The following is a 26,456-nucleotide window of genomic DNA, read 5'->3' as shown; positions in this document are numbered from 1 at the left end:
CCTCCCTGGGGAGCCAATTCCAGTACTTAACTACCCTTTCTGTAAAGAAGTTTTTTCTAACGTCCAACCTGGAGAATTCTGTTAACCTTGCTATGCTGCTTGGCTGTGGGTGTGTTATGGTTCACCCTGCTGGTGCAGGGATACAAGCACTTTGTTTTACTCAGAGCTGGAATAACAATAGGTACTAATCAATACATGAAAGATGTGCATGATGGTAACACAGGCAAAGAACTTGAAGCTACACTGTGAGATAAACTCTTCTGAATTATGCAAAAGAGTTTGTTGATTGTCAACAAGATGATTTTTCTTCTGTCATTTTAGTTAAAGGTGTTCATTTTGGCCAGTGAGTGCAAGATGAAACTTTAAAATTGAGGAAGTTCTAGGTTACGCTGTTGTGGTTATAACATTGATTCTTCTTTCAGCATGAGATCCACGGAGTAATTTCTCTTTTTTTCACTCCCTGATGAGGCCAAGGATGTCAACACTTTTCACCAGAAGGAAAACATTTAAAAGAGCCTCACTCATAGATCTCTCTTGTCTCCTCCTTGGTCCTTCCATGCTTAGGAAACACTGATTCAGACACATGATATGAACAGAAATGCATGAAAAGAGGTGGTAGCAATGTTAGGGGATATATGGACTTGTTTGCAGAACCTTGTGAGAAAACGATAGAAGGAAATATTTCTGGGAAGTCCTATTAGTGATATTCCCATGAACAAATAGAAATGAGAAGTGTCTCAAGGATGCAAGAATGGGGCAAATAACAGATATGTTCAAGATAGTCCCTATTTCCTTAGATCTGATGTTTCAAATCTATCTTGAGCTTCTAGGCGACTCTAGGGGCACGTCTTTTATTTCCACCTGCTCTTGGCATTGTTCAAGGTGGGCTGTACGTGAGAAGGTTACAGGTCACGGCTCTGAAATCAGCTAGAAAAGCAAGAGCTGGGGAAGTGCTCCCCAACCCTTATAGAAAGGCAGACATTTGGAAGCTGAATTTGTGGATGGGACAAGAAGAGTAAAGGGCTGGAGCTGGAGCTGTGAACTGTAATAAGGTAGATTACACAATTTTGAGCACGAGAGTTGAAGCGAGCACCATCTTCTGCTTCCCCATGCAATTCTAAAGCTGTATTTTGCAAGAGGCAATTTCTCGATGTTACATCACTGTCAAAAAGCAAGTCTGAAAAGAAGAAGGCAAAACAAAGTAGGGAAATTCTATGACAGGGAAAACATGTAAACCTTTATCTGATCACTCTCCAGCTATTTAGAGGGGACTGTATTACTAAGACAGTGCTAGAGCATTAATGAAATAAAGCCATGATAGTATAAAATGACTGGATAGTAGTCATTTATTCAACTTTATTGACACAAACCTCACAGTTACATTGATTCTGAGTACCTACGTGTATGTTTGTGAAATGTAATGCTGCAACAGTGGGCTTACTCTGTGGCAAATAGGAACATCACCCATTTTTCATCAGCCAGTATTCCCTTTGCTCCTTGAAAGAAGCTGTTTCAACTTGTTCACATTGCTCTTCATATCCACATGTACTCCTTTGCTTGTATATCATTTTCTGCACCTTTTCTCTGCGTCTGTCTTGCACTGATTTGCAAACAGTTTGGATCAGAGATGTGTACCATCTTCTTGCAGTACCTTGTGCATTATCAGTAACTGGGTCATTTACCTAGAGCTGTTGAATGCCCTCCTGATGGGGTGCCCAAGGGATTTCAGTTTGCACTGTGGACAGCAAGGCTCTGAAAGTATTTCACCTCTAGAAGTGAATTGCTCTACTCTTGGCATATAAAATCAGAAAGAAAATACTGCACCTGGTCTCCTACACCACTTTCCAAAAGCATTTTTCATTTCTATGTGCCCAAACATGCTTTACTTTTAATGACTTAAGCAAAGTATACAGCTTACATGTAGTAAAGAAGTCTTTTAAAAATGCATGTGCTCATTTTCTGTCACTGTTTAATGCTTTGGACTTTTATAGTTCCTTTTCTCTCTTGATTTCCATATGCTGTGGTTTACTGCTTGAACAATTTCAGAAACAATGATGACTTTCAATTTTGTATAACTCAATTGTGCTTTGGAACCAACAGTAATGGTTCCTCCATCACCCAAGTACAACCAGTCTGTGGGTGATGTAGGACACGTTCTTGACCTGAGCTCAGAGTCCTGCTAAATGTAGCCACATTTGCAAGGGAGAGGGTCATATTGGCCTAAAATGGATATCAGAAGGGTTTACTGCAGCAAAGCCCCTCATTCTACTGTATATTGTTAGTATACACAGGTGTAAAAATGTGTGCTATTAATAGAATTCTCTGTATTTAACAGATCTAAAGGCGATCAGGAAAATTCCTGGTTATTATGTCTGTTCATTTTATCTAGAAATGCAGCCCAGGATGCAACTGGCCTTCCAGGCTACAACTGCAAGTGCACACTGCTGGATTGTTTCAAGCTTTTCATCTAACAGAACACCCAAATCCTTTCTTTCAGTGGTGCTCTCAGTGCATTCTTCACCCAGCCTGTATGCATATCTGAGATTCCCTTGACCATAGTGTACCACCTTGCACTTGGCTTTGTTGAGTTTTATGGGTCTACTCAGCTTGATGCAAACTGCAAACCTGCTAAGAGTGCCCTCAATTCCACTGTCTATGTCATTGATAAAGATAATAAAAAGTACTAGCTCAGGATGGACCCATAGTGGTAGGTGACATCAGTTACCCGTCCTTCATCCACCAATGCTGTCACTTCATTGTAGAAGGCCACTAGATTGGTGAGGCATGATTTTCCTTATTGAAGCCATGGTGGCTGCCTTTGATCATCTCCTCATCTTGCACCTGATTTAACATCTCTTCCAGGAGGATCTGCTCCATGAGCTTCCCAGGCCCAGATGTGACTCTCACCAGTCTGTAGTTCTCCAGGTCTTCCTTTCCTCTTTCTTACACGTCCCTTTTTACATGCAGTCACAAGGAACTTCCCCTGACAGCCACGACTCTTCAGATGTGATGGAGAATGTCCTGGCAACCACATCAGCCAGTTCCTTCAAGACCCTAGGGTACATTTTAATAATAAGTATTAATAGAAGGAAGGATTTTGCTCCCAAAACTCCCATGTTAAGGTCCAGACACATAAGAGACAAGTAGAACCTGACTGCCACTGAAGGCTGAGAAAAGAACTTCAAGATTGTCCACAAATATACGGTTGTTAGAATCACTTCCAATTTTATAGTAGTATTACAATAGCTATCATTCATTGTGCTGAAAACTTCACACATATCTGTGGGCCCTGAAAGCAATAGCCTTTGATTATGCTGCATTTCTCTACTTATAGAAGTTGTTGTGAATAAACATATATTTCTCTGTAAGGTATATCTAAAATCAAAGTGATAAGGCAGCTAAAGCGTGATACTACAGGGAGACAACAGACAAAAAGTCAACCACACAAAATTGCCTTTAAGCAATCTCAAACCCATTTCTATAGTATTCTTCATTGATAGAAGGAATCAATGCATGAATTTAGGAGTATTAAATCTGAAGGCCAGATATACCGTGTGTTTGTAGAGGGCTGTAGCAAATCTGTCATTTTTTAACTCTTACATGGAAATCTTTCTATAGAATTTGGAATCCTAGCAGCCAGAATGCATTGCTGTTTTCTGCCTGGCAATGTGGTATTTTTTAATTTCTTTTCTGATTTTATTTTATTTTATTTAAACGCTGCAACTACAGCCACTTATTTCCAAGATCAGCTCATGTTTCCATTGTATTCTATTTAAATAGTTGACTGGGTAATTAATACTTAAAGAGACATAGGACACTGGAGTCACTCTCACAAACACAGAATGATAGATTGCCTGCCTCCTGGAAGGTTTCCTCTGTGGTGTGAGGGATGGTAGGTGCAGTAAAAAGCAGTGGGGTAGGTACAGTGTGTATCGTCTGTCAGTGTGGTGAATATTGTGACAAACAGAAGCAAACTTTGAATTTCCAGGCACCTTTTTTAATAACTCAAATAATTCCAGTCTCATCCTTCCTCCTGGCTTTGAGGCAGGGAAAGACATGCCATTTTCCTTCAGCCATGTGTTATTTAAGCACTGCCAGCCTCAGACATCTCAGTGAGCAAGTACCTAAACACTCTGCATGGACAGAGCGAGGGTCATCTGCACCCCAGAGCTCAAGGAGCAGGCCAAGGGAGCACACAAGTTATGGGAAATAGTGTTTCCAAAGGGGGAATTGCAAGGAACAACGTCACTTTGTTCTCTCCATGATGAAGAAAAGTTAGGGGTAGGATTGAATTCCAGTGAAGTGGGTTGGGATTAATGAATAGGAGTTGGCAAAACAACAGCAGTGGCATAGACTTCTATCTCAGATACTCAAGGCTTTAATCCATTGCTCAGTTTCAGGATGCAGAGAAGGTTTTCATCTGCTTTGAGAATTCCGATCCATGCTGCTTACTCAAAAAAAAATCTTATTATTTCCGTAATGAAAATCCCTCTTTTTTGTGATGCTTACAAGCCCAAGGAAGCACCCCATGAACATGTGTGCTCTCCTCTTGCAGACCTGCACCTTGAAGAGGCAAAGCATGGCATCGGCAGCGCACTTCTCAGAGGAGGAGATGGCGGAGCTCCGCGAGGCGTTCAGCAAAGTGGGTGAGTGAGAGATGCCGTGAGTGTGAACTCTCTTTGCTGGTAAACCAGCTGGCTGTGGTGAAATGAGCTTCCAGCAGCGCTGATCACAAACCGCAGAGTCTCCTGCCTGTTCTGCAGAGCTCCCAGCAAAACCACAGCACGCCATGCAGCATCCTGCAGACAGAGCAGCAGATTTGGGGATACAGCTTGGAAACCTGAACAGAAATGCTTTAAGAATGCTGCTTACTCCAGAGGAACCCTTGGGAAGGGAATAGATTTTGATTTAAATGCAAATCAAGTACCTCTACTAGGGAGGAATGGCCTGGAGGGGACAAACGTGCAAATAGCTACAAAATGTGCAGTCCCTTTCCTGTGGCCTTTTAAGCTCTGGTTACTTTTCAAATATGTATTTCCTTTGCAAGGTTCAAAGTTCCCCTCTGCTTTCTTTCCCTTAAAGTAATGCAGATTTGTCACTGCTTATCCAAATGCTAAGAAGAGGGCCTCGCATTTCTCACCACTTCCTTACTTTAGCCATTAGATCCATCAGCCTTGCTGGGCTGTGTGTTGACCAGCTGTCCTTCCTACTTCAGGTAGTGATGCTTTCATTTCTGAGCACACACAGCAGTCCAGGCTGGGAACCTGGAACACCAGGGCATGGGGTTTGTCCAGTGTACCCAAAGCAAAGGCTAAAAGGATGTATTCGTTCCTCTTCCATATGCTTCCCACTCCAAATCCAGAACCTTTTCTGGACCAGAGATAGATCAGATACCTTCTGCAACCTGTATTTATCTGAGCTCAGCTCTTTTTGCAGCATGCAACAAGTGGTGGCTGGTTGCAGCTCACCACGCAGGAAACTGACACCCGCTTCTTTGAAATCACCTCAGCCTCTGCTCTGGGGAAAGAGTGCAGAACAAGATACTCACAGATCTATAAAAAGTGAATACTAAAAAAGTAACTATATACATATGTATATAGTATAGGATAGTCTTTCCATAGATTGCTTACGTGTTTGTCGGTATACCCATTGTATATATCTAATTGTAGCATCATTATGATATTATTATGTCTAAAACATGTAAATTCACCACTGTGAATTTTTGTATGTTAAATGATGATTGTAACCATTTTGCGATTGAAGATAATGGACATCTGAATAACAGAGCTTTATACATAATGTATACCTCCTCAGGTGAAATAAAAACAGCAGCCTTCGTGCGCAGAAAATTTCATTCAACTGATGGAGAATCTTAAATGTCCATTTTAATCTTTGCAGATGTCAGTGGGAACGGCTTCATCGACGCCAATGAGTTAACAGATGTATTGAAGGCAGCCAACCTCCCCCTCCCAGGATATAAGGCCAGAGAGCTCGTTCAGAATTTGACAACCTCAGAGAATGGCAGGATCAGCTTTGATGAATTTATTTCAGTAAGTGGCATGTTATTTCAGAGAATAAATACAGAAATAAAAGCACACCAACTTCTGAAAGATAGAATCATAGAATTACCCAGGTTGGAAAAGACCTTGAAGATCATCAAGTCCAACCGCAGCCTAACCATAGTACCCTAACTCTAACAACCCTCTGCTAAATCATATCCCTGAGTACTACATCCAAACAGCTCTTAAACACATCCAGGGATGGCGATTCAACCACCTCCCTGGGGAGTCTATTCCAGTATTTAACTACCCTTCCTGACAGGAAGTGTTCCCTAATATCCAACCTAAACTAGCCCTGGCACAATTTGAGGCCATGATAGAACTAGCTGGGGAATTTTTAGTTCACTGCATCAGCAGAGGATTTGTTTTCCCCGGAAAGAGCCTTTTCTGCGGGTAAATGTTTGTTTTTCCCCAGAATATTCTCATTATCCTTGATACTCAGACGATGGTGGTCCCTGGGGCACAGGAGAGCCATGAGCGCATCGTTTCACTGAGGTTTTCCCCAGTGGAAAAGATAACAGGAAGATGTAACTGAACTAGAAATCCTGCAGTTAACTGGGACAAATTAAATGAGTGCAGCTGCATATTGAACTGTCTTAATATCTTTTGGTTTGGTTAACGCAGCAGGATGGGGGTTTTTTGGTTTTAAGTTGTGGAGAGGTAATGCTATGGCTGCATGTCTGTAAGAAATTTCAATGAGTTGTTCTTTCTCTGGTCTAAACTGGGTCAAAAATGCCAAAACAGTGGGATTTCAGTTAGGGTGGAGAAACAGATTTTTGCTTGCCTTTTTCTCAAACTGAAACTTTCAGAGGTGCTCCTCCTGCAGACTTCAGCTCCACAGTTTCATGCCATAGATGTTTCTGTTACTGAGCTGGTCTTTGTTCATGGCTTTGAAAGTATCAGAGTGGGTACACAGACTTTCCCCCATACCCGCTAAATAACATGTAAGTTGTGCTCTTCCATGTGTAAAGAAGAGGGGACGTGTCTCATGGCCAAAGAGCTCATGGTTTTAGTTTGCTTTAACTCTCTGCAAATCTAAAATTGTCTCTTGTGCTTGAAAGATTTTCCAAAACCTGAAGAGCGACGACGTTGCTAAATCATTCCGAAAACAAATCAACAAGAAGGAGGGGATCTGTGCTATCGGTGGGACGTCGGAGCAGTCCAGTGCTGGCACACAGCACTCTTACTCAGGTAAGCACAGGAGTCCTGTGCTGGTAACAATCAGGAATAAATGTTTCCCTCTGTAAATCTGAAAGCAAATGGTTCCTGACCTTTCTGCTAATGTGGGGAAGACCCCATCAGGGCCTCTGTGTGTGAAGGAGTATGGAGATTTGAGTAAACTCAAGCCCATTGCACTTGTCATCTCATTTTGTTCATTTTTCAGCTTTTCTTCTCTATGGTTGGCTGAGCCATTTATACACCCCCATGCTGGTCTGGCTAACTGAGGAAGACATATATTTGCATTCTCTGATTAAGTTAGGGATGGGCAGTTACACAGCTGTCTGGTTCACTCAGCTGAGTTAGTTATTTGTACAGAACAAATGCTCCCCCCAATTCCCTTTGTGTCAAGACTAAGTTCTGCTCCCTTACAGCAGCTGTAGTCAGTCATCCCGTACGTCCTTTTTCATCTTTCCTTCAGCTTCACAAGCTTATACTTTTGCCTGTCTCCTCAGAGCCCTCTTCCCTCGTTGAAGTTTGTTGTTTGGTCACATCCAGATTTAGTAGGTTCTTTTCCCCTATGAACATTTGTAAGTAAAATGACGGTAAATATGTTACATGGCAAATGGATGGGTTTGATGTTGTGTCCACAGAGGAAGAAAAGTATGCCTTTGTCAACTGGATTAATAAAGCCCTTGAGAAGGACCCTGACTGTAAACACGTGGTCCCAATGAACCCAGAAACAGATGATCTCTTCCAGGCAGTCGGTGATGGCATTGTGCTTTGGTAAATAATATTTCTCTTTAAAAAGATTACACTTCTTTAATGTTCAGTGAGGATTTTTCTTTGCCTCCAGACCATTCCAATGAGAAGTCAGTGAAATCTGACCCCAGTAGTTAACTTTTGTTCGAGGACTTTGGGGTTTCATGTGAAGTAATATAAGATACTGAGTGCTATCATGGGAATTTCCACAAAATAATCTTCTACAACTTCACATTATGGTATCCTTGCCCCACGTTTATAGTATGTGACTCAAAATAATTGCTAGAGAATTCCATGAATGAGTGCAAATGGAAAAGGCAGAGGATGACTGTGTTTGTGTAGTAACCCTCCAGCTCTTTGACTTCTCCTGTAGTGACAAAGGCTCTATCTGCATGTCACTATTAGTGTCTTGTATTTTCTTTTGTTTCCAGTAAGATGATCAACTTTTCAGTCCCAGATACCATTGATGAGAGAACAATCAACAAGAAGAAACTCACACCCTTCACCATACAGGTACAAAAACATAACAGGACTCCTTGCTTCTCCACATAGGATGCTCTCACCCAAATATCAGCTATGGTCCAGGCAGTATTATGGGGCGCACTGGGCCTGAGATGGAACAAGAACCTCTGCCTGTCCTTTACAGTCTGTGCTTTTTCACCTTGAGAACTGAATCCTTTCTTTATTTCTATCATCTGCACATAAATGCAATTTAAAAACTGGACAAAAAATAAATTTTCACCTGCTTAAACTTTATTACGTTTCTCACACAGCAGTACATAGAGAGAGACTTTTATATGAACGACATCTATATAACAGGGCACAGAATATAAATAGATATATGGAATGAATGTGAACCTAACCCAGTTTAGCCCTCAGCTACCCTGATTAGATGGAACATTAGCCAGGCTCACGTAAGCTCAGAAGCCATTAAATTGGATTTTTATGCTGTATACCACATTTTTCAGTTATAATCGTTTTGGTCAGCAGCATCGCTTAGTGATGCAGCCCAGATCAATCCCTGTCACATGTAGACATGATTCGATCAATACAGCTTCCACTTTAACTTAACCCTTTTACAGCTGTCTGGTGGAGAAAAGATAATTAATTTGAAATGCTCCAATTTTTCCAGCTTATGAAAATTTACACCGTGTCTCTCCCTGTGTTTTATGGCTAATCAAATCTACCTGTCTTGCCAGCAGCAGTGAAATTCATTTGAAAGTTGCAAATCTGTGTGAAAAATGGTATTTGCTGGGCTATTCCATCTCGTTTACTTGCCCTGCTCATCAAGCCTCCTTTTTAGATGTTGCAGACTTACTGTTCAGATTTACTTACACCTTTTGTTTTAAATGGTAAGGAAGTGGTGAAGGAACAGAACATTCATGAAATATCACCTTTCTTTCTGCCCCTCACTATGAATTACATAAGCCCTTTGCTTCCCCTGAACACTCCCTGCTCTGGATTTCACATCCCAATGTTCAAACAGAAAATAATGAGTCCTGAACAGTTCTACCCACGGTTGAAATGTGGGGTTAAAAATACAACAGGTTTATACTGATTCCTATGACCATATGTTTTTTGTATTTTTGTATACTTTGCCAATTGGCAATTTATTTGTACCTTGGGTGTAAGGGCTTTTCCATAAAGTTGCATTCCTGTTCCCTCAGCTCTCCATTATTATGTCATTCAGATATTTTCTTCCCTAGGAAAATCTGAACCTGGCCCTGAACTCTGCCTCAGCCATTGGGTGCCATGTTGTTAACATCGGAGCTGAAGACTTAAAAGAAGGCAAACCTTATCTGGTTTTGGGTCTTTTATGGCAAGTCATCAAAATTGGACTCTTTGCTGACATTGAAATCAGCAGGAATGAAGGTATGTGTGGCTCTTGGTTTCAGTGCTCTGTTGTTATTACTAAACACTCTTCTCAGCACAACTGTTTTAAAAACTATCTTAATTCAATGTTTTATTTAAGTCTTTGTTGTCTGTCTTCTTGACTGCTCTAATTTCTCTTGCTCTCCACAAGTTCTGGCACTCCAGGCTCCAAGGCTATGTGTAGGCTTGTTTGTGCCAAGCCAATTTCATGCTCACTGAGTTGGGTGTGATGGTCTACATCCAGGTGTACTGGTGTTTTGGCACTTTAGTCAACACAGAATTCATTCTGTCTAAACCTGGGATCAAGGAAACGCTACACTGCTTTTCTTTCTTTTAGTGAAACCAGTGCCAAACATCTCCCTTTCTTTGGAAAACTTGATTTATGTAATCATAGAATAATTTTGTCTGAAGGTTCTCTGGTCTGGTCATCCAACCACCAGCTTACCCATGAACTAGCTTCAGTGGAAGGCCTTGCATTTGTGCATGCAGTCCATTGATGCTGTGTTTGATAGTTTGATCAACCTGCAGTGGTGCTACTTTCCTCCTGTTACCATGCAGATTTCACCTTCATTGCTTCACCTCTTGTACCCTTCTAACCCTTTCATAGCCAGACGGATTCATTCTTAGAATTCCCAGTTCTTATTCCTTTGTTGTGAAGCAATAATGGTGAAGCTGGTCACTTTACCGGGCTTAGTGGCTCTCTTCCCATAATGTTATGTTTTCCTTTATTTCTCATCTCAGACTTTAGTTTGTCAGCCATTATCATTTTGATTTCTTTTTTGGGTTTTCTCTTTCCCCGATAGTTTATTCCTCCACAGCTGTTGCAGGTGAAATTTCTCCTTTTTGAATGTGGACATTGTATTTAGAGAGCTTTTGTGAGCAGCTAATATCCCAAAATCTATGGGAAATACCTGGTATGGGCTAATATCATGATTGTTTTTTCCCTGGTTATGTCATGTGGTGGCTCAGATTAGCTCAAAAGACATCTAATACACTGAGGTTGTTCTCATCCTCTGTTCGTAATAAGAAGCTTCTAGCTAATAGCTGGTATTCATATTAATTCCCCAGTGAATGTCTTTCAACATGGAACTATTGAATTTCGCTCCATTTTTGTTACTGAGCACCATCCCATTCTTTCTGTCTGATTTCCTCATGGTGCTCTGGGCTACGCCACCTACTGAATATCATCTTTTTTACCTTCTTTTTGTGGACATTGCTACTACGTGTGCCAAGAAAAAAGTAGAAGACATCATTAATCCAAAAATCAATCCATGATCAACACCACGAGGATCCCTTATCCAGACGACTTCTCTCTCTGATGAGCCTACCCCAGTGATAATCTCTTTATGAAGCCAATTATTTTTCCTCATATCTAATCAGAATATTACTTGCAGTTTTTGCCTGTTGCCTATCATCCTGCTGTTTTTTTGTTTTGTTTTAATTATTATTATTTTTAAGGAATTCTGTGAACAAGTAAATAGTGCAGTATGTGACATTTACTGTTTTTGTTTTGTTTTTTTTTTTTCTGTTATACCTACTTAGCCTTGATTGCTCTTCTGAGAGAAGGAGAGAGCCTGGAAGATCTGATGAGGTTGTCTCCAGAGGAGCTGCTGCTGAGGTGGGCAAACTATCACCTGGAGAATGCGGGGTGCAACAAGGTCAACAACTTCAGCTCAGATATTAAGGTATGAAGAACACTGACCAACAACAGCCTCTCCACACCCCAAACCACGTCATCCACAGAAGGATCACATATCACTAAATGTCCCTAAATTCCCCTAGACTTTGGTTTGGAAGGCTACCCAGGCTGTCCTACCCAGATGTATAACTAACTGGATGTGGAGGAAGAGGATGGTTGTATTCCAGTTCCTCCATTTGGTATTTCCTACAGTACAGCATAGGAAGAGTCATTTAGCATGACTAAAGACACACAGAAAAAAGCATCAGGGAAGACAATAGGGGAGTTTGAGAATGATACAACATTGTAATTTTCTGTTGTAACACATTTTTGGTTCACTGGTGTGAAACTGATCTCAGAATATCTGTGGAAAGGGAAGAGCATGGAGTCTTCTTCATCTTTTCATAGGCTGCCTGAGAGGGCAACTAATGAAATCCTACTGAAAAACAAACTACACTCACCATGTTTACAGTTGGAAAATAAGGTACGCATTTACCTCTTGGAGGCCGAGAGTTCAGTTTCTACAGGCCTGGGGCCCCCTGTACAGGAAGGACGTGGAGCTCTTGGAGCAGGTCCAGAGGAGGGACACTAAGATGATCAGAGGGCTGGAGCACCTCTCCTATGGGGAAAGGTTGAAGGAACTGGGCTTGTTTAGCTTGAAGAAGAGAAGGCTCCGGGGAGACCTCACTGCAGTCTTCCAGTACTTGAAAGGAGCATATAAACAGGAGGGGGACCACCTGTTTATGAGGGTGGATAGTGATAGGACAAGGGGGAATGGTTTGAAACTCAGACAGGGGAGGTTTAGGTTAGATATTAGGAGGAAGTTTTTCACTCAGAGGGTGGTGACACACTGGAACAGGTTGCCCAAGGAGGCTGTGGATGCCCCATCCCCGGAGGCATTCAAGGCCAGGCTGGATGTGGTTCTGGGCAGCCTGGTCTGGTGGTTGGCAACCTGCACATAGCATGGGGTTGAAACTGGATGATCATTGCAGTCCTTTTCAACCCAGGCCATTCTGTGATTCTATGATTCTAAAAGCATCCCTCCACCTCAATTCTGGTATGAATACCCACCTTCCAAATGTAGTGGGTATAAAGAATTTTTGGGAATATAAAAATATTTAATAAATGGTATTTGTCATATAACAAGCAATAAAAAATTTTTTTAAAAAAAAGAGGTCATCTACTTTACATTTTTGAAGAATATTTCTTTGCAGTCAGGTCCTTCTACACTAACACACAGCTTTGTTTTCAGTTCTTCTTTGAGTTACTTTTGAGAGTAGATTAATATTTTCCATACATGGATGCTACATAAAAAATGTGAACTTCTTGTCTTGTCCCTGCCCTTTTGCCTGAAAAAATAATGATACTGATGCTGTTGTTTTCAACTTTTGTCCTAGAAAGTTGTGCTTTCTCTTCTATAACTGTTCCAGCATTTCTTTGAAATCTGCTTTAAACCTCTGCTTTCTCCTTCTGCATTTTCCTTTATTAAATGCTCAGCAGCCTGACTTCTACAGCATTATAAAGGTATACATTTTCTTATATCTAATTTGATGTTTGTATCATATCAATTCTTACATCTCCTTATTGTTGCTGTCCTTTTTATAAGTGCAATGCAGCATTTTGCCTCATGCTTTTAGCTTTCAGTAGTGTATACATATTGGCTTAGGGAAGAAGTGGATCTGGCAAACACAGCATAAAATGGGGATTGTTAAGTGCTTCTAGCTTTAGTAATTTAATTGTGTAGTCCAATGATTGATGTAATAAAAATGAAGCATGTGTGCACATTGTTCAAGAGAGCGCTGGCACGCAAGATCTGGGCTTTAGATGTAATTTTTCTCCCTTTAATTTCTCTGTCTGTTACAGGACTCCAGAGCTTATTACCATTTGCTGAACCAAGTTGCCCCCAAGGGAGATGAAGAAGGCATTCCAGCTATTACTATTGACATGTCAGGATTAAGGGTAAGATGAGATGAGTTCAGAGTAGATGCCAATATTTTCTGTCTGTTACTTGCATTGCTGGTCAACACAAAGTTGCATCGAGATAACAAAACAAGAAAACTCAGTGTAGCAGCATGATTGTATGTTTCAGAAGCTGAATAAATAAATGGTGTGTTTTACTTTTCTCTAAATATTCAGAGAGTCAGGGAACGGTTTGGGTTGGAAAGGACCTTAAAGATCATCTAGTCCAACCCTACTGCCATGGGCAGAGATATCTCCTGCCAGGGCAAGTTGCTCAAAACCCCATTCAACAGCTCTTAAACCACACTAATGAACTACTAACATATAGCAAGTATATTTAAATGTATTTATTTGGGAATTTATCCAACCCTTCTTCTTTTATGTGCTGTATAACTAAAATAAACATGGCAGGATAGCTGGATTATAGGTAAAGATCATCTGAAGCTTTGGTGTGCACACAGTGCTGGGCTGTGGGGTGATGCTGATGTGGCTCCATCTCTGTTTTTGGCTGGCACAGGAGAAGGACGATGTGCAGCGTGCAGAGTGCATGCTGCAGCAGGCAGAGCGGCTGGGGTGCCGGCAGTTTGTCACAGCCACTGATGTGGTCCGGGGGAACCCAAAGCTGAACTTGGCATTCATTGCCAACTTGTTCAACAAATACCCTGCCCTGCATAAGCCAGAGAACCAGGACATCGACTGGAGCTCTATTGAAGGTAAGGAAAGTGCACATAAAGAATGCTTTTGGGCATCTAGCTGCAGAATCTCCAGCTCTGAGTTCATGATATGTTAAAGATGAAAATGACTGTAGGATGTCTGAACCTCCGTGGACTATAAAGCATGCTTCTCAGCATGAGATAATAGTTGATCTGGCATTCCTTTCATTCAGGGCATAATTTAAGAATATGGTTTTACATAAACCTAATACCTGCCCGCTCTGGGCTAGGGTCAGGACCATCAATGTGTTTGTCATTTGTTGAGCTTCTGGTTATTTATTCTCAGAATAAATCTATATTTTCAATTATTTTTAAGTTTCTCAAAAAACTCATAATGAAATTGTTTATTCTAGGGCATGGGCTCTTGAATTCTTGAAGGCATTTCAAGGCCAATGTAGCTAAATACTATAATATCTAGGTCACAAAGAAATATTACATGCACTGTGCTCTCTCATTTCTCTTGTCAGCCAGTGTCTCATTCTGTTTATTGTTCAGAGCACTGTAAATTCTGAATTATGGTTTCATCACAAGACATTTGTTTTACTGGAGTGCTGTGGTGTGCAGGCCTGTTGATTGATAGATCTGTTGTTTTAGGTGAGACAAGGGAAGAGAGGACATTCAGGAACTGGATGAACTCCCTGGGCGTTACTCCGCGTGTAAATCACTTATATAGGTAAGGAGAGGCCTTACACTTCAGGCAATACATGCAGCCAGAAAGTTGTTTATAGAAAACATAAAAGAACTTTTAGGCCTTAAAATAATATGCATATAAGGTCCAAAAGTATATATGTATATATATATATATGTGTGTGTGTATACACATACATATGTTTATTTAGGAAACTAAGTTTACCTGTACTAATGGTTCAGCCGAATACCTTCCTTCATTTATTTGGTCAGTAATCTATCTTTTTTGTTGTTTTCAGTGATCTGTCAGATGCCTTGGTTATCTTCCAGCTCTACGAGAAGATCAAAGTGCCAGTAGACTGGAACAGAGTGAACAAACCACCATATCCTAAACTAGGTGGCAACATGAAAAAGGTACAGAAAGCTGGGATAGCCCCAATAGCAATGCCTTACCCTCAAGGAATATCTACAGCAACAATACCAGCACTCGTGTTGCTCTCCAGCCCCAAGTATAACATATCACATGGTTTTCTTTTGTCTAGTCAGTGAATAATTCTTCACCCTGAAAAAAGAAACATGTTTGACTCACGTTAGCTCCATTGGACTCACGTTAGCTCCATTGACAAGTGAATAGGACTGATAATGTAAAAAAGACTTGACACCTTTTGTATCAGTATTTGAAAACTGTATTTGCAGACCACTTTTGCTACTGCTTTAGTCACCAAATGTAATGTATTTCCAGAGTGAGTCATATGGCACCAGCTTAATTGCTGCTGTCCGGACCACTGCCCTCTACATCAAATGAAGACAGTGACGATAAGCATTCTTGACCAGGTGCCTCAAGAGCCGATCACAAAGCTGCTGCTAAATACACAGCTTTCTCCCATCTGTCTGGGTGAATACCTCCATCCACTTAGGGTGGGGTGATTAATTGACCTGAATTATTGGCTGAGACATTGATCCTTTGTCTCAGTGCAGTGCCATGTTGCTGGAGGTGCTCACGAGCTGCAGATTCACATTTCCCAGGGTAATGTGTTTTATGAGCTCTGATGATGAAGTATAACATTTCCTTCTACGCTGACTCTTATCTTAGTATCTTTGGGATGGTGCTGGCTGCTGGTAGCCAAATATTATCTATATTGTCTGTATTATCTGTCAGAAAGGATAGACCAGTTTGCCCAGGAGGATATGGGCTAAGTGATCCAAAGAATGTACAGTAATAGAGGATGTCTTGTCAGCCACTTCTTTCTTTCCATATTTTTGAACTTTATTAACTGATTCTGTCATTAACAGCTTGAAAACTGCAACTATGCAGTAGAACTGGGAAAAAACCAAGCCAAATTCTCCCTTGTTGGCATCGCTGGACAAGATCTGAATGAAGGAAACCGTACACTCACACTGGCCTTAATCTGGCAGTTGATGAGGAGGTATGGCAGTCAAATACAAGCTTAGGAGTGTAGACACAGCTGGCATAGTAATGATTTCCAGATACTATTAACAAAAAGGATTTACAGGCTACAGCTTTTTCTTTCATCTGTTTGCACATAGATGTAGAGACAGAGTAACCTAGTTAGGGATGTGATCATGAAGCACATTATCTTGAGGTCAGGGCCATTACATCCAAATCATGTAGGAGGTTATTGTCACCATCCATATAGTATGAATGAATGTTCGTTGCATGGAAGAGAGAAAAACAAGATGAAATGTCTCTGTATTGAGGAGTGGAGAATAAGAAACATTAGATGAATTAGCGTGTTATGTTGTAATACATACATTCTCTGAGTGTGTGGGGGTCTAAGAGGTCTAATGGGTTCGTGCATTTGATCTATTTGGGTTTGAGGTTATGGCAGACTTTGAGTGAATATTCTGGCTTTCCTTTTCAGGTACACTCTGAGTATTCTGGAAGATATCGGTGGTGGAGAGAAGGTGAATGATGAAATCATTGTCAACTGGGTCAATGAAACACTGACTGCAGCTGGCAAGGATTCAACCATCTCCAGTTTCAAGGTACAGATTTTTGTTAGAAGTTTGTGCTCAGGAATCTGTTCTGCAATGTGTTTGTGCGTGTTATATACATGGTGTGAATGCAGGCATATGTATGCGTATACTCACACACTACATTGCCATATAATCGAGTACAGTGTTTAGTTATTTTTCATTCCCTTTTAAGGGCATTTTCAGATATGTAGATTTTATTCAATGGCCTTTATTACGGAAAGGTAGTAGAAAGATGATATAAACATAACAGAAAGCACTTTCAATGCCATTTTGATGCATGAAATCAAAGTATGGAAAAGTATCAAACCCTTCCATGAAAGGTTTCTGAGTCTGCCTTAGATGAAGAATCATGCTGAGCAGCACTTCGTAGAGATCTCAATGGTAGATGAGCTTCTATTGCTCTGGAGCCCAGACTCTGTCTTTGTGAGAGATATATCTTCCTGTTCTTGCATCTAATTGTGTTTTTCATCCATGCAGGATGGCAAAATCAGCACCAGCATGCCAGTCCTTGACCTCATTGATGCCATTCAACCAGGATCAATCAAATACGATCTCCTGAAATCAGAGGACCTGAATGATGAGGAGAAGCTAAATAATGCTAAGTAGGTTCCAAGTGACACAACTCCTTTTAACTCTGTGCTCAGGCTTGCCTGATTGTCTTCAAAACCACTCTGCTATCATTCTCATTTGGCACATCCTCAGCTGAGAACCTCCAAAGTTAAAAGCATGCAGGCCAGAAGTTAGGCACTAAAAAAGGCTATCATTGGAAATGAAGTGTATAATGTCACAATTCCTGATTTATCATTCACTTCACAAGATCAAAATCACTTGGCTTCCCAAGTTCCTATTTTGGCTCATTAAACTTAAAACTCTTTTGGAGATGAGGAATAAGGCCAACAATCGTAAGCCAGGAAAACCAGTAATTAGAGGTCATGATACTTGATTAGTGAAATACAGGTGGTACAAGGACATGGTTAATGCAGAAAGGGGAGACAGGACTCATGCCTGAAAAACTGTCTTTTCGGAGTGCAAATGATTTCCTAGCAGGAAGCAATCCTGAGGACATCATCCCCTGTCCTGTCAGAGTTACATGGATCACCTCCCAGTCTCTTATCAGCTTAGCTTCTCCTTTGCTTTCTGACAGCTACAAAAGAGGAAAGGATGACTGCAAGGCAATCACAGCTGCAAATATTTATTATAAAGACTTTTCCCACTGTTCTTTTACCCTTCTATTTCCTATCATCCGTTCCTTTCTTTCCTTGCTGTCCTCTCTACGATCCTCCCTGTACTACATTTTTTCCATCCCTCAGCTCATGTCTTCCTCTGACTTTTTCCCTACCTTTTTTTCCCTCATGAGTGTCTCTCTGCATTTGTGAGGGGATTTTGCAGACGAATGTGTTCTGCAGTGGAAAGAACCTGGGTTTTTTTGTAGCATTTTTCTTATAAAGATAGAAGACAGATACCCACAGGACATCAGCCAGTAGTCCTGCAATGACATGATCTGAACAGGCTATGGAAAGGTCAGATCACAAATTTTGAGTAGAACTCAAGCAGAAGTCCCTGAACACTGATTTCCAACAACACAGATGTCCACCAGCATCAGCTTCGTGCTTTCCCTCCTTGTGAATTTATTTATGTACAGAGATTGAAAAGCAATGAGAAAAGGAGCAAGACCAGTGTTGTCAGGATAATCTTTCAGGACATGGGAGACTAAATGGGTTTCAGACAAGTTTAACCTTTACTGCAGGTAGTCAGTGCTCTAACCATGAAAGAACATTAGACTCATAGAAATCACAGAATGATTTGAGCTGTAATGGACCATTAAAGACCATCTAGTCCAACTCCCCTGCAATGAACAGGGACACCTACAGTTAGATCAGGTGCCCATACTCTATCTTTTACGAGATATTTAGTGCTTTATGACCATGGCTCTCATGTTCCTATAGAATAGTTTAATTTTGGTGAGCCACTAAGAAAGTTCCCAACCCACTTGAGTATTAATCATGAAAAAATTTCTTATCAAAGGGAATATTAATGCTTCTGCACTGATTTATTTCTTTGTGGTTTCTTTTTCCCCACTTGCAATGCAGGTATGCCATCTCCATGGCGAGAAAAATTGGAGCAAGAGTCTATGCCCTCCCAGAAGACTTGGTTGAAGTAAAGCCCAAAATGGTTATGACGGTGTTTGCTTGCCTTATGGGGAAAGGAATGAAGAAAGTTTAAAGCACAAGAGACTTGCACTGATGCCTGGTATTCACTCTTTAGATTCCCTCAAACTGGATGCTTTTCTCTGTATCAAGGAAACATGCAGGGTGCTCATGCTCCTAAGGCATGAATATTATCCATGGTGCCAGATCACATGAAAGTCGTGTATCCAGAAAATGTTTTATTTCAAATAGAAATATATGCTTGATTTCTTTGCCTTACTTTCCACTTTGCTAGATATAACCATTTCATATTCCTGAATGAGGTTTCCAGGAGGCCTATACATAACCTCCAAGTAATGCGTACCAGGATTATCTGGCAGAGGTCACTTGGAGATCTTTGTCTGCGGATGTGCAGATGGCTTTTAGGATTATGAAATGTTGTATACTGCTTTTGCCTGGAAATGTCTTTGTGCTTCTGGCAGTGCTTCTGCCGTACTTCCTTCAGTTTGCACTAGGGGTTGCAAAACGGGTTTCCTCAACCAGGGCAAGTACTAGTGACTATATTTTTTGGAATGGTGGAAACCCTCTTAAGAAATGCTGATGGAAAGAGGAAAGTGTGTGGGTCTGCTGTTTGCTGCAGGTGTGTGATCTGTGCAGTATCTTTACCTGCAAGCTCTGCCTCTGCCATCACTGGCATTACTCACAGACTACATTACTGCTCACAGCACCATGCTGGACCCTGGTCCTCCAAGAGCTGCTGAGCTCTGGAGCCTCTGCGGGGAATGTTCTCCAAAGGATCATTCATTTTCATGCCATAATACACTTAAAAATTAAGCAGATTTGCAAAGCATGATGGAGATGACAAGTGTGTTAAGCAAACTAGGGGGGTACACTCAGTTAGTAGCAATAACAAACCAGAGGTAAGAAGTTAACCAAAGAGATATAGAATGATATATTTATGTACTGAATGAAAATTAAACAGTGAACTGTTCAGACTTGCACTCAAAGGGCTGTGGCCCTGATTCAGAAGAGCATTTAAATGTGTGGTTATAAATGGAACACACATTTCAATGCTTCCCTGAACCCAGGCCAGGATCCTCAGCTGAGCAGCTCCCAGGGCTCTTGCAGATTGCCCCAGCTGAGGACCTCACCCTGCCCATGGATGGCCAACGGGTGTTTGCACTGAATCTCTTCCTTGGTGTGAGTCATTTTCTGTCTTGGCCTTCACGTGGATTTTGCTGTGGTGAAATGCAGAAAGAGGGAATTTTGCCTTAATGCGATCCTGTTGATACAGTCTTGTTTTCCCCCTTCCCCCATCCCCCAACCCTTTCAGAATTGCCTTAATAAAGAGCCGATATCCAATGATATTAGAAGTCTCTCCAAATAAAGTGTTCTATAAAGCCAAACATGCGGTCTTTGCTGTGAGCAGAGCGGGTGCTGATGGGGAACTGTGCATCCCATAGCTGAAAGTAGGACAAATTTAACCAAGCAGTGCTGTGGCTTTGCTGAGTATGTGTGAGCCCTGGCACCAGTGCAGCAGTGCCAGCTAGCCGCAAGATGGCATCGCTTCTCTGGAGGTTTAGAGACTGATAGACAGTGAGCTCTGAAAATGCTCTCCTTTGGGAAATGGAGAAAAATTGGGATATTTAACCCTAGGCAAAGTGCCGGCACCCATCAGCACGCAAAAGGGAATAAGATCTGTCGGCAGAGATGCTGCTGTGAGTGCCTTAGCAGTTCTTCATCCCTATCTCTCGTCTCCTGTGCAATATAAAGCTGTCACAGACCCAGACATGTGGGACTAACTGTAACTGTAACTGTAAGTGTATAAATATTTTCACTTATCACCTCAGTTTAACTAATATACTTGGGTTGGTTTGGGGTTTTTGGAAATGGACTTGAGCTTTTGCTTCTGTGGACTGGTAATAGCAGCCTGTAATAAAGCTCCTGCTTGCTCCTGAATGAGTTAATCTCATGACAAACATCACCAAAAATGAAGGGGGGGGGAGGAGGGGGGAGTAGAGGGGGTAGGGCTTGGAATTTTTGTGCAACTTTTTCCATCTCTCTCAGAGAAAGCAGCTGTCTGTGGGATCACTCCCAAATCAAGCCAGCTTTGTAAGCACTTCCATTATTGATTTGCCTTGCGCTATTAATCATCATTTTCCAAGCTTCTAAAAGGCTTAGATATTCATCTGAATAAAAGTAAAGCATCAGCAGTTACCCTAACTAGAAGAATAAAACCATGAGGGCAATCAATCCACGTGCTTTAGGTTACGGTCTCATCACCAGATGGACTCAGAAAGAAATATCTCCCCATGGTGCAGTAGAGCATAATTAGGTGCATGATGAGGATTTTACACCTTGCTGTAAATCATCTCTCCTGGCTACTTTTAGAAAGGGGATACCAACAGCACGTGCTCTCGTACAGATGAAGTCAGGTTTCTGCTTCCTCCAGAGATGGGAATGAATGGGCATCACTCCTTCCTGCAAGGGCAGAACACAATTTCAGGGGCTGGTGTCCACAACTGCCAATCTAAGGTGGTACCAGTGGACCTTATATACCTTAGGGTAAGCAAAGTCTGCCCTGCCCACAGCAAGGAGTTGAAACTGGATGGTCTTTGAGATCCCTTTCAACCCGAGCCATTCTGTGATTCTACAATTCTACTAACTAGGATCAATATCTGATTCAATTCTTACTTTGTTCATATTTTTAATGCAGATCAGTTCTGCCACCACAAAAATCACATCATTCTCCTGGCTCCTTCCCTCAGAGTCTTCGTTCTCCTCAAGTAAAACCCAATTTCCTTGCAGGGTGCAAGTTATTACTGCTTGGAAAGTACATCACGGATCCTTAATAAAGCCTAAAAATGCCTGTATTCCCATAGGCCACACGCTCAACAGTAAAGATATGTCTGAAATTTGTGTAAAGGGCAGAAAGCCACAGAACTGATAATGCTTAAGAAGCACTGAGCTCCCCCAGGGTGGGCACTCATTAAATGCATGTGTCAAGGATCTAAAGGAATGCAGCAAGGAATATCTGCTGATACATTCAGGGACATTCAGGGACAGGGATCACTTCTCCAGGGCTATATATCTATCTGTATATGGATATGTACACACACAAAAAAGGTGTGTGGAAGTAATGTCTCTTATTTTATTATGTTGGCCCACGATGCCAGAGGCAGATGTTGGTGGTATAACAGTAGAGGTTGAACCTTCCCACCAATATTCCTTTACATTTTGTTGTGCAACAGATGGCAGCAGAGGGGCACTCTGACAGAATGGTGGACGACATGGAAGTGCGTATGAAGCAGAAGGTGTGTCACTGAATTCCTCCATCTGGAAAAAAAACTGCACCCATTGTCATTCACCAACACTTACTGAATATTTATGGAGACCAAACAGTGGATGTGGTGGGTCACCATCTCCTCTAGTTTTCACCAAAATAAATAGGAGGCATTAATTTAGGAGTGACTTACAGAGGGAAAGAGGTGTGTACATCCATCCTCTTGCACTTCAGCCAAAGCACGCTCACTGCACACAGTGCATACGGCACCTTCCCCAAGTGTTCCCGTGGCTCCCCTTGATGTCCTCTGTCTAACAATGTCACACTTCAAGTGCCAGCTGTTGAGATACTGGCAAATAAATCAATATCTACTGGCAGCAAAAAACATGAGTCACCTGGGGAACGCACTGTTTGGGTGGAAGCTGATAACAGCCCTTCAGGAAACCGAGCTCATGAGGGAAGCGTTCAGCCAGCGCTGACAAATCCTCACCTCCTCAACCTGCATACACAATTTGCTGCTGAATTGAACTACAGCGTGTTCTTTGCTGACCTGGAAAGCTAAACTGCAACGAAAGGATAAAAATGAATGAAATAGGTGGGGGGAAACTTGTGAGTACTCAAAACCTACAAAGCGAACGTGTATTTTCAGGCTCTGCTCATATCTAGCAGTCACACACCAGCACTCACACAGGGCTGAGAGGTTCGTTTTCTGCCAGGTTAACCCATCATTTTCTAACACAGGTAGAATTGGACTATTATATTTGGGACTGACATAAGGGAGAAATGCCAGAAGCACAGGCAGCTGGAGATAAACCACAGTTTGCCACCCTGGTGGTTTCGTGCTCTGCAAAACTCTTTCCAGACTGAAATGACAGAGGTTGGTGACATTGGCCATGTATGTAAATGATCAGTGTCCTACGGAGATTAATTGGTTCATGAATAAAGATGAGGAGCTGAGGTGTGCAGGGAGAAACCATTTATCAATTATATGCCTCGGAAAGCTGAAAGATGATGCGGCTTTAACAGCTGAATGGGTTTGAAAGGGAGCCTTGTAAATTGAGTTCTAATTCTGTTCTGCCGCATTCATAATAAAGGGCTGTTAAACTAATTGCATCCTCGTGTGGCTCATGAGCAGCAGCCCTCAGCTGCACCACATAGCAAGCCATGGGGATCAGAGTTTAGTTAGATTTCAGTCACCCTTTGCCTCATGCAAGGATGCTAGCTGGTTACCTTTGGCCTCTTTAATAGTGATAATGAACCAAAAAAAATGGAAAAAGCCTGTAAATATTTTTCAGGATATTAATTTTGCACTTGAAGCTGAATTAAAAGAATCAAGAGGAAGAGCACTGACCCACTTGGCTCTTGTATTTTGCTTAAGTCACATGGACCCATTGGGTGCCTATCCCTGGTGGGACTCATTATAGATTAATGAAGCAAGAAGAGGCAGGGGGATGACACCAGTGGCAGAAGGCCACTATGAGATTCCCCCAGAGCCTTCTCTTCTGCAGGCTGAAGAGCTCCAGCTCTCAGCCTGTCCCCATAGGAGAGGTGCTCCAGCTCTCTGATCAGATTTGTGGCCCTCCTGTCTTAAACCACCATATAGTAAAAGATTTGCCAAAGCCTCATCTGTATGAAGTACAACCCCAGCACAACATTCAAAGGATGCTGATATGACTACACAGTACAACTGCAAGGCTTTGGGTTTCATCTGTTGCATGAATACATGCAGGCACCAGTTCAGTATAGCCCACAGTCTGCTCAGTGCAGCAGCAATAATAATTAATTCAGGTGCAGCAAAAACTTTGAACTCAGCTGGAATGTTTGACAAAGCAGCATTTCAGCAGGCAGTGCTGACTCATCAGGAGCTGGAAAGGAATGGTTTTGATGAGTTTCCCAACTGGAGAAAAATATATTTCCTCGAGAAAGGAAGCTTTCAAAGTGCTTTCAAATCCAACCTTGTGATTCTATGATTCTATGATTCCTCCCTGAAAGTGCTCATTTCTCTGCAGTGCCTATGGAAGCAGCAAAAGGTGTCTCGCTTAGATGCCACAGTCTGCACTGAATCTCTTCATCTGAGGGGGTGAGATGAGTGGATGGTGGGAATGCCAACCTACGCCAAAGGACAAATGATAATCCCTAACAGCTGAGTGAAAGTGGGAAAGTCAGTGCTTACGTTTGGTGTCTAAATACATTCCCATCCCTTATGTCAGATGTTTTACTTATGAAGATGCTTTGGGAGTAGTCAATGTGTGTAAGGTGGTTGCTCATCAGAGCACAAACCTCATGGCCAGTAACCTCTATATAGGCTTCCCGTTGGGTACTTCTCTTGAGGTCATGATGATGGTATGGAGTAAGAGTTGTGGTAGGTACAGAGCTGCCATTAAATGACCCCAGCATGGCAACTGGTGATGCTGCCTTTGTATGCTGTGCACATCCTTGTTACTGAGACTGTGTAAGTGAGGGGTGAGATACTGTTTGTGTAGTTTGAACACTAAAGGAAGGGGGAAAAAAGCAGAAATGATCCAAATAAACAACATCCAGCACATGTTTGAAAGGCAGTGGTTTCACATCTTACCTTGAGCCGTGAGCCCTGAGAAGCTTTCAGAGTGGTGGATACACTCATGGTCTCTCACTTCTTCCATCCTACATTTCCCTTTCTGTTCACTGCATTTTGGTGTGTGGTGTTTGAACCACAGGACTTGGGTACATCCTTCTCTCAGAATTTCATTGAGTACCTTCGATTTCTTCAGATGTCCATTGTATCTTTTTTCATGTAGGTTTATGAAATATCTCCAGTACATATCGGAAACAATAATAATAAATACCATGAAAGAACTAAGCAAATGGTGACTCTCGAACATGATGTGAGCCATCTTTTTGCAGACAAGCTGGAGAACCCATAGGGAAATCAGTCAACGTACAGAAATGTCTGATTTCTACCACTGGTCCAGAATTTCCTTCTCAGGTAGATGCGTTAAAGTAGTCCCTTTTACCACTTAATTATCATGTTAAGATATATATGAAAATGATCCTTTGTTACCTGTAAGTCTATTCCACTATTTTTTTCAGTATCTTCTGCTCCATCTTTCTCAGTAGATTTAATTTTTCTTTACATTTATATTTGTGCATCAGGTGTTTCCAGAGCTGGGAACAACTTGATGTCCAAGTTTAGTCTCCTGCAGTTTCTCATTTACCAGCAGCTTCTTTTGTGCCTACGTGACTGGAGAACCTCTGAACTATCAGTTTAAAAATCAACCACGGCAACAGAGCGCTGCCCACCTCTCATGCTGGGAATGGCCTGTGGGACTTAAACAAACTTCATGTTTCTCTGAACAGCATTTAGAAAAGATAAAGAAGGAACTACAAAATCTAGGTGAGGTGTCAGTGGCTTAGCTTTCTGTAAGCATTTTTATTTGTTTGCTTGTTTGTTTCCTTTGGGTGTCCAGTTTGAGCTCAACCCCACGTTTTCAGTTTGGTGATTTTCAGTGTTTGTGTATTATTGCAGAGATCACAGAGCCCACAATCACCAGGTGATTCACTTCTACTGACTTCGGCCACCTAAAACTTTGCAGTCTGGCTTTCTAGGATATATCTGCCCACCTAAATAAAAGAGAGCCAGGACTGTATTCAATCTCTGAAGTCATGGCTGCCTGCTGACCTGAAGCACTGTCTCTTATCTGGACCATTCTAGAATTGTTTTAGAGGTGGATGATGGGTGAATCCTAATCCATCCTATCTAACTCAGAGGTTGCTTGCAGGTATTTTTCTCCCAGCTACAGAGCTACAATCTTAAGCTACTCCTATAGTGTCAAATAATAGAATATCCTCATTCACATCCAGGTGTTGGCTCCCTGGTGTTCCAATAGGGCATATGTGGATTCACTCCTTGGTCCTATTCCGTAATGAACATCCTATGGAACAAAACCAGTCACCTGAAGAACCTTCTACATAAGATAGCATGGATGAAACTGAGACAGATTTTGTTCCTTTTCTCTGCACCTGTAACACACTTAGCCAAGGGCTAAGGACCACTTCATTTCTCTCTAGCAAACACCAGCAAAAAAAATATTTCCTGTTTAGGATTTTATCATTTGGACTTCATAACCTCATTGCTTCTCCTCTCATCAGCTTCACGCTCAGCTGTGATATGCTGTAGGAGTACTGAATGCAAAGCATGCTGCTAGAGCTCGATAAATACGA

General features: G+C 41.7%; 1 protein-coding gene and 2 long non-coding RNA genes across 9 annotated transcripts in view; 1 reads left to right on the top strand and 2 right to left on the bottom strand.

The window, feature by feature from the left end:
* The window catches only part of LCP1 (lymphocyte cytosolic protein 1), a 37,685-nt gene extending 17,306 nt beyond the window's left edge, over positions 1-20,379 (top strand). For 4 of the 7 annotated variants that reach the window (XM_032442096.1, XM_032442092.1, XM_032442097.1 and 1 more), the window contains exons 2-17: positions 4,556-4,646; positions 5,899-6,050; positions 7,121-7,250; positions 7,871-8,003; positions 8,411-8,492; positions 9,686-9,851; positions 11,394-11,536; positions 13,027-13,053; positions 13,393-13,488; positions 14,006-14,201; positions 14,796-14,874; positions 15,128-15,242; positions 16,122-16,255; positions 16,712-16,835; positions 17,304-17,428; positions 18,917-20,379. In XM_032442096.1, the coding sequence (XP_032297987.1) occupies positions 4,580-4,646; positions 5,899-6,050; positions 7,121-7,250; positions 7,871-8,003; positions 8,411-8,492; positions 9,686-9,851; positions 11,394-11,536; positions 13,027-13,053; positions 13,393-13,488; positions 14,006-14,201; positions 14,796-14,874; positions 15,128-15,242; positions 16,122-16,255; positions 16,712-16,835; positions 17,304-17,428; positions 18,917-19,049 (1,902 nt within the window). In that variant the 5' untranslated portion in view covers positions 4,556-4,579 and the 3' untranslated portion in view covers positions 19,050-20,379. The remainder of the gene's footprint in view (positions 1-4,555; positions 4,647-5,898; positions 6,051-7,120; positions 7,251-7,870; positions 8,004-8,410; positions 8,493-9,685; positions 9,852-11,393; positions 11,537-13,026; positions 13,054-13,392; positions 13,489-14,005; positions 14,202-14,795; positions 14,875-15,127; positions 15,243-16,121; positions 16,256-16,711; positions 16,836-17,303; positions 17,429-18,916) is intronic. The other 3 variants (XM_032442094.1, XM_015851778.2, XM_032442093.1) reach the window with 2 other exon arrangements.
* Positions 1,319-25,587, bottom strand: LOC107308140. The gene is made up of 3 exons (XR_001552653.2): positions 24,832-25,587; positions 15,282-15,390; positions 1,319-3,054 (listed from the first exon to the last, which is right to left on the bottom strand). It is a non-coding gene; the product is annotated as an uncharacterized LOC107308140 (long non-coding RNA).
* Positions 9,783-10,695, bottom strand: LOC116652760. Its single transcript, XR_004305942.1, has 2 exons — positions 10,297-10,695; positions 9,783-10,147 (listed from the first exon to the last, which is right to left on the bottom strand). It is a non-coding gene; the product is annotated as an uncharacterized LOC116652760 (long non-coding RNA).
* Positions 25,588-26,456: the final 869 nt, after the last annotated feature.

The sequence above is a fragment of the Coturnix japonica genome, chromosome 1 (assembly GCF_001577835.2).
Source record: "Coturnix japonica isolate 7356 chromosome 1, Coturnix japonica 2.1, whole genome shotgun sequence".
Classification (NCBI taxonomy): domain Eukaryota; kingdom Metazoa; phylum Chordata; class Aves; order Galliformes; family Phasianidae; genus Coturnix; species Coturnix japonica.
Note: the sequence above shows the minus strand (reverse complement) of the source record. Positions and strands in the feature narration are given on the sequence as shown.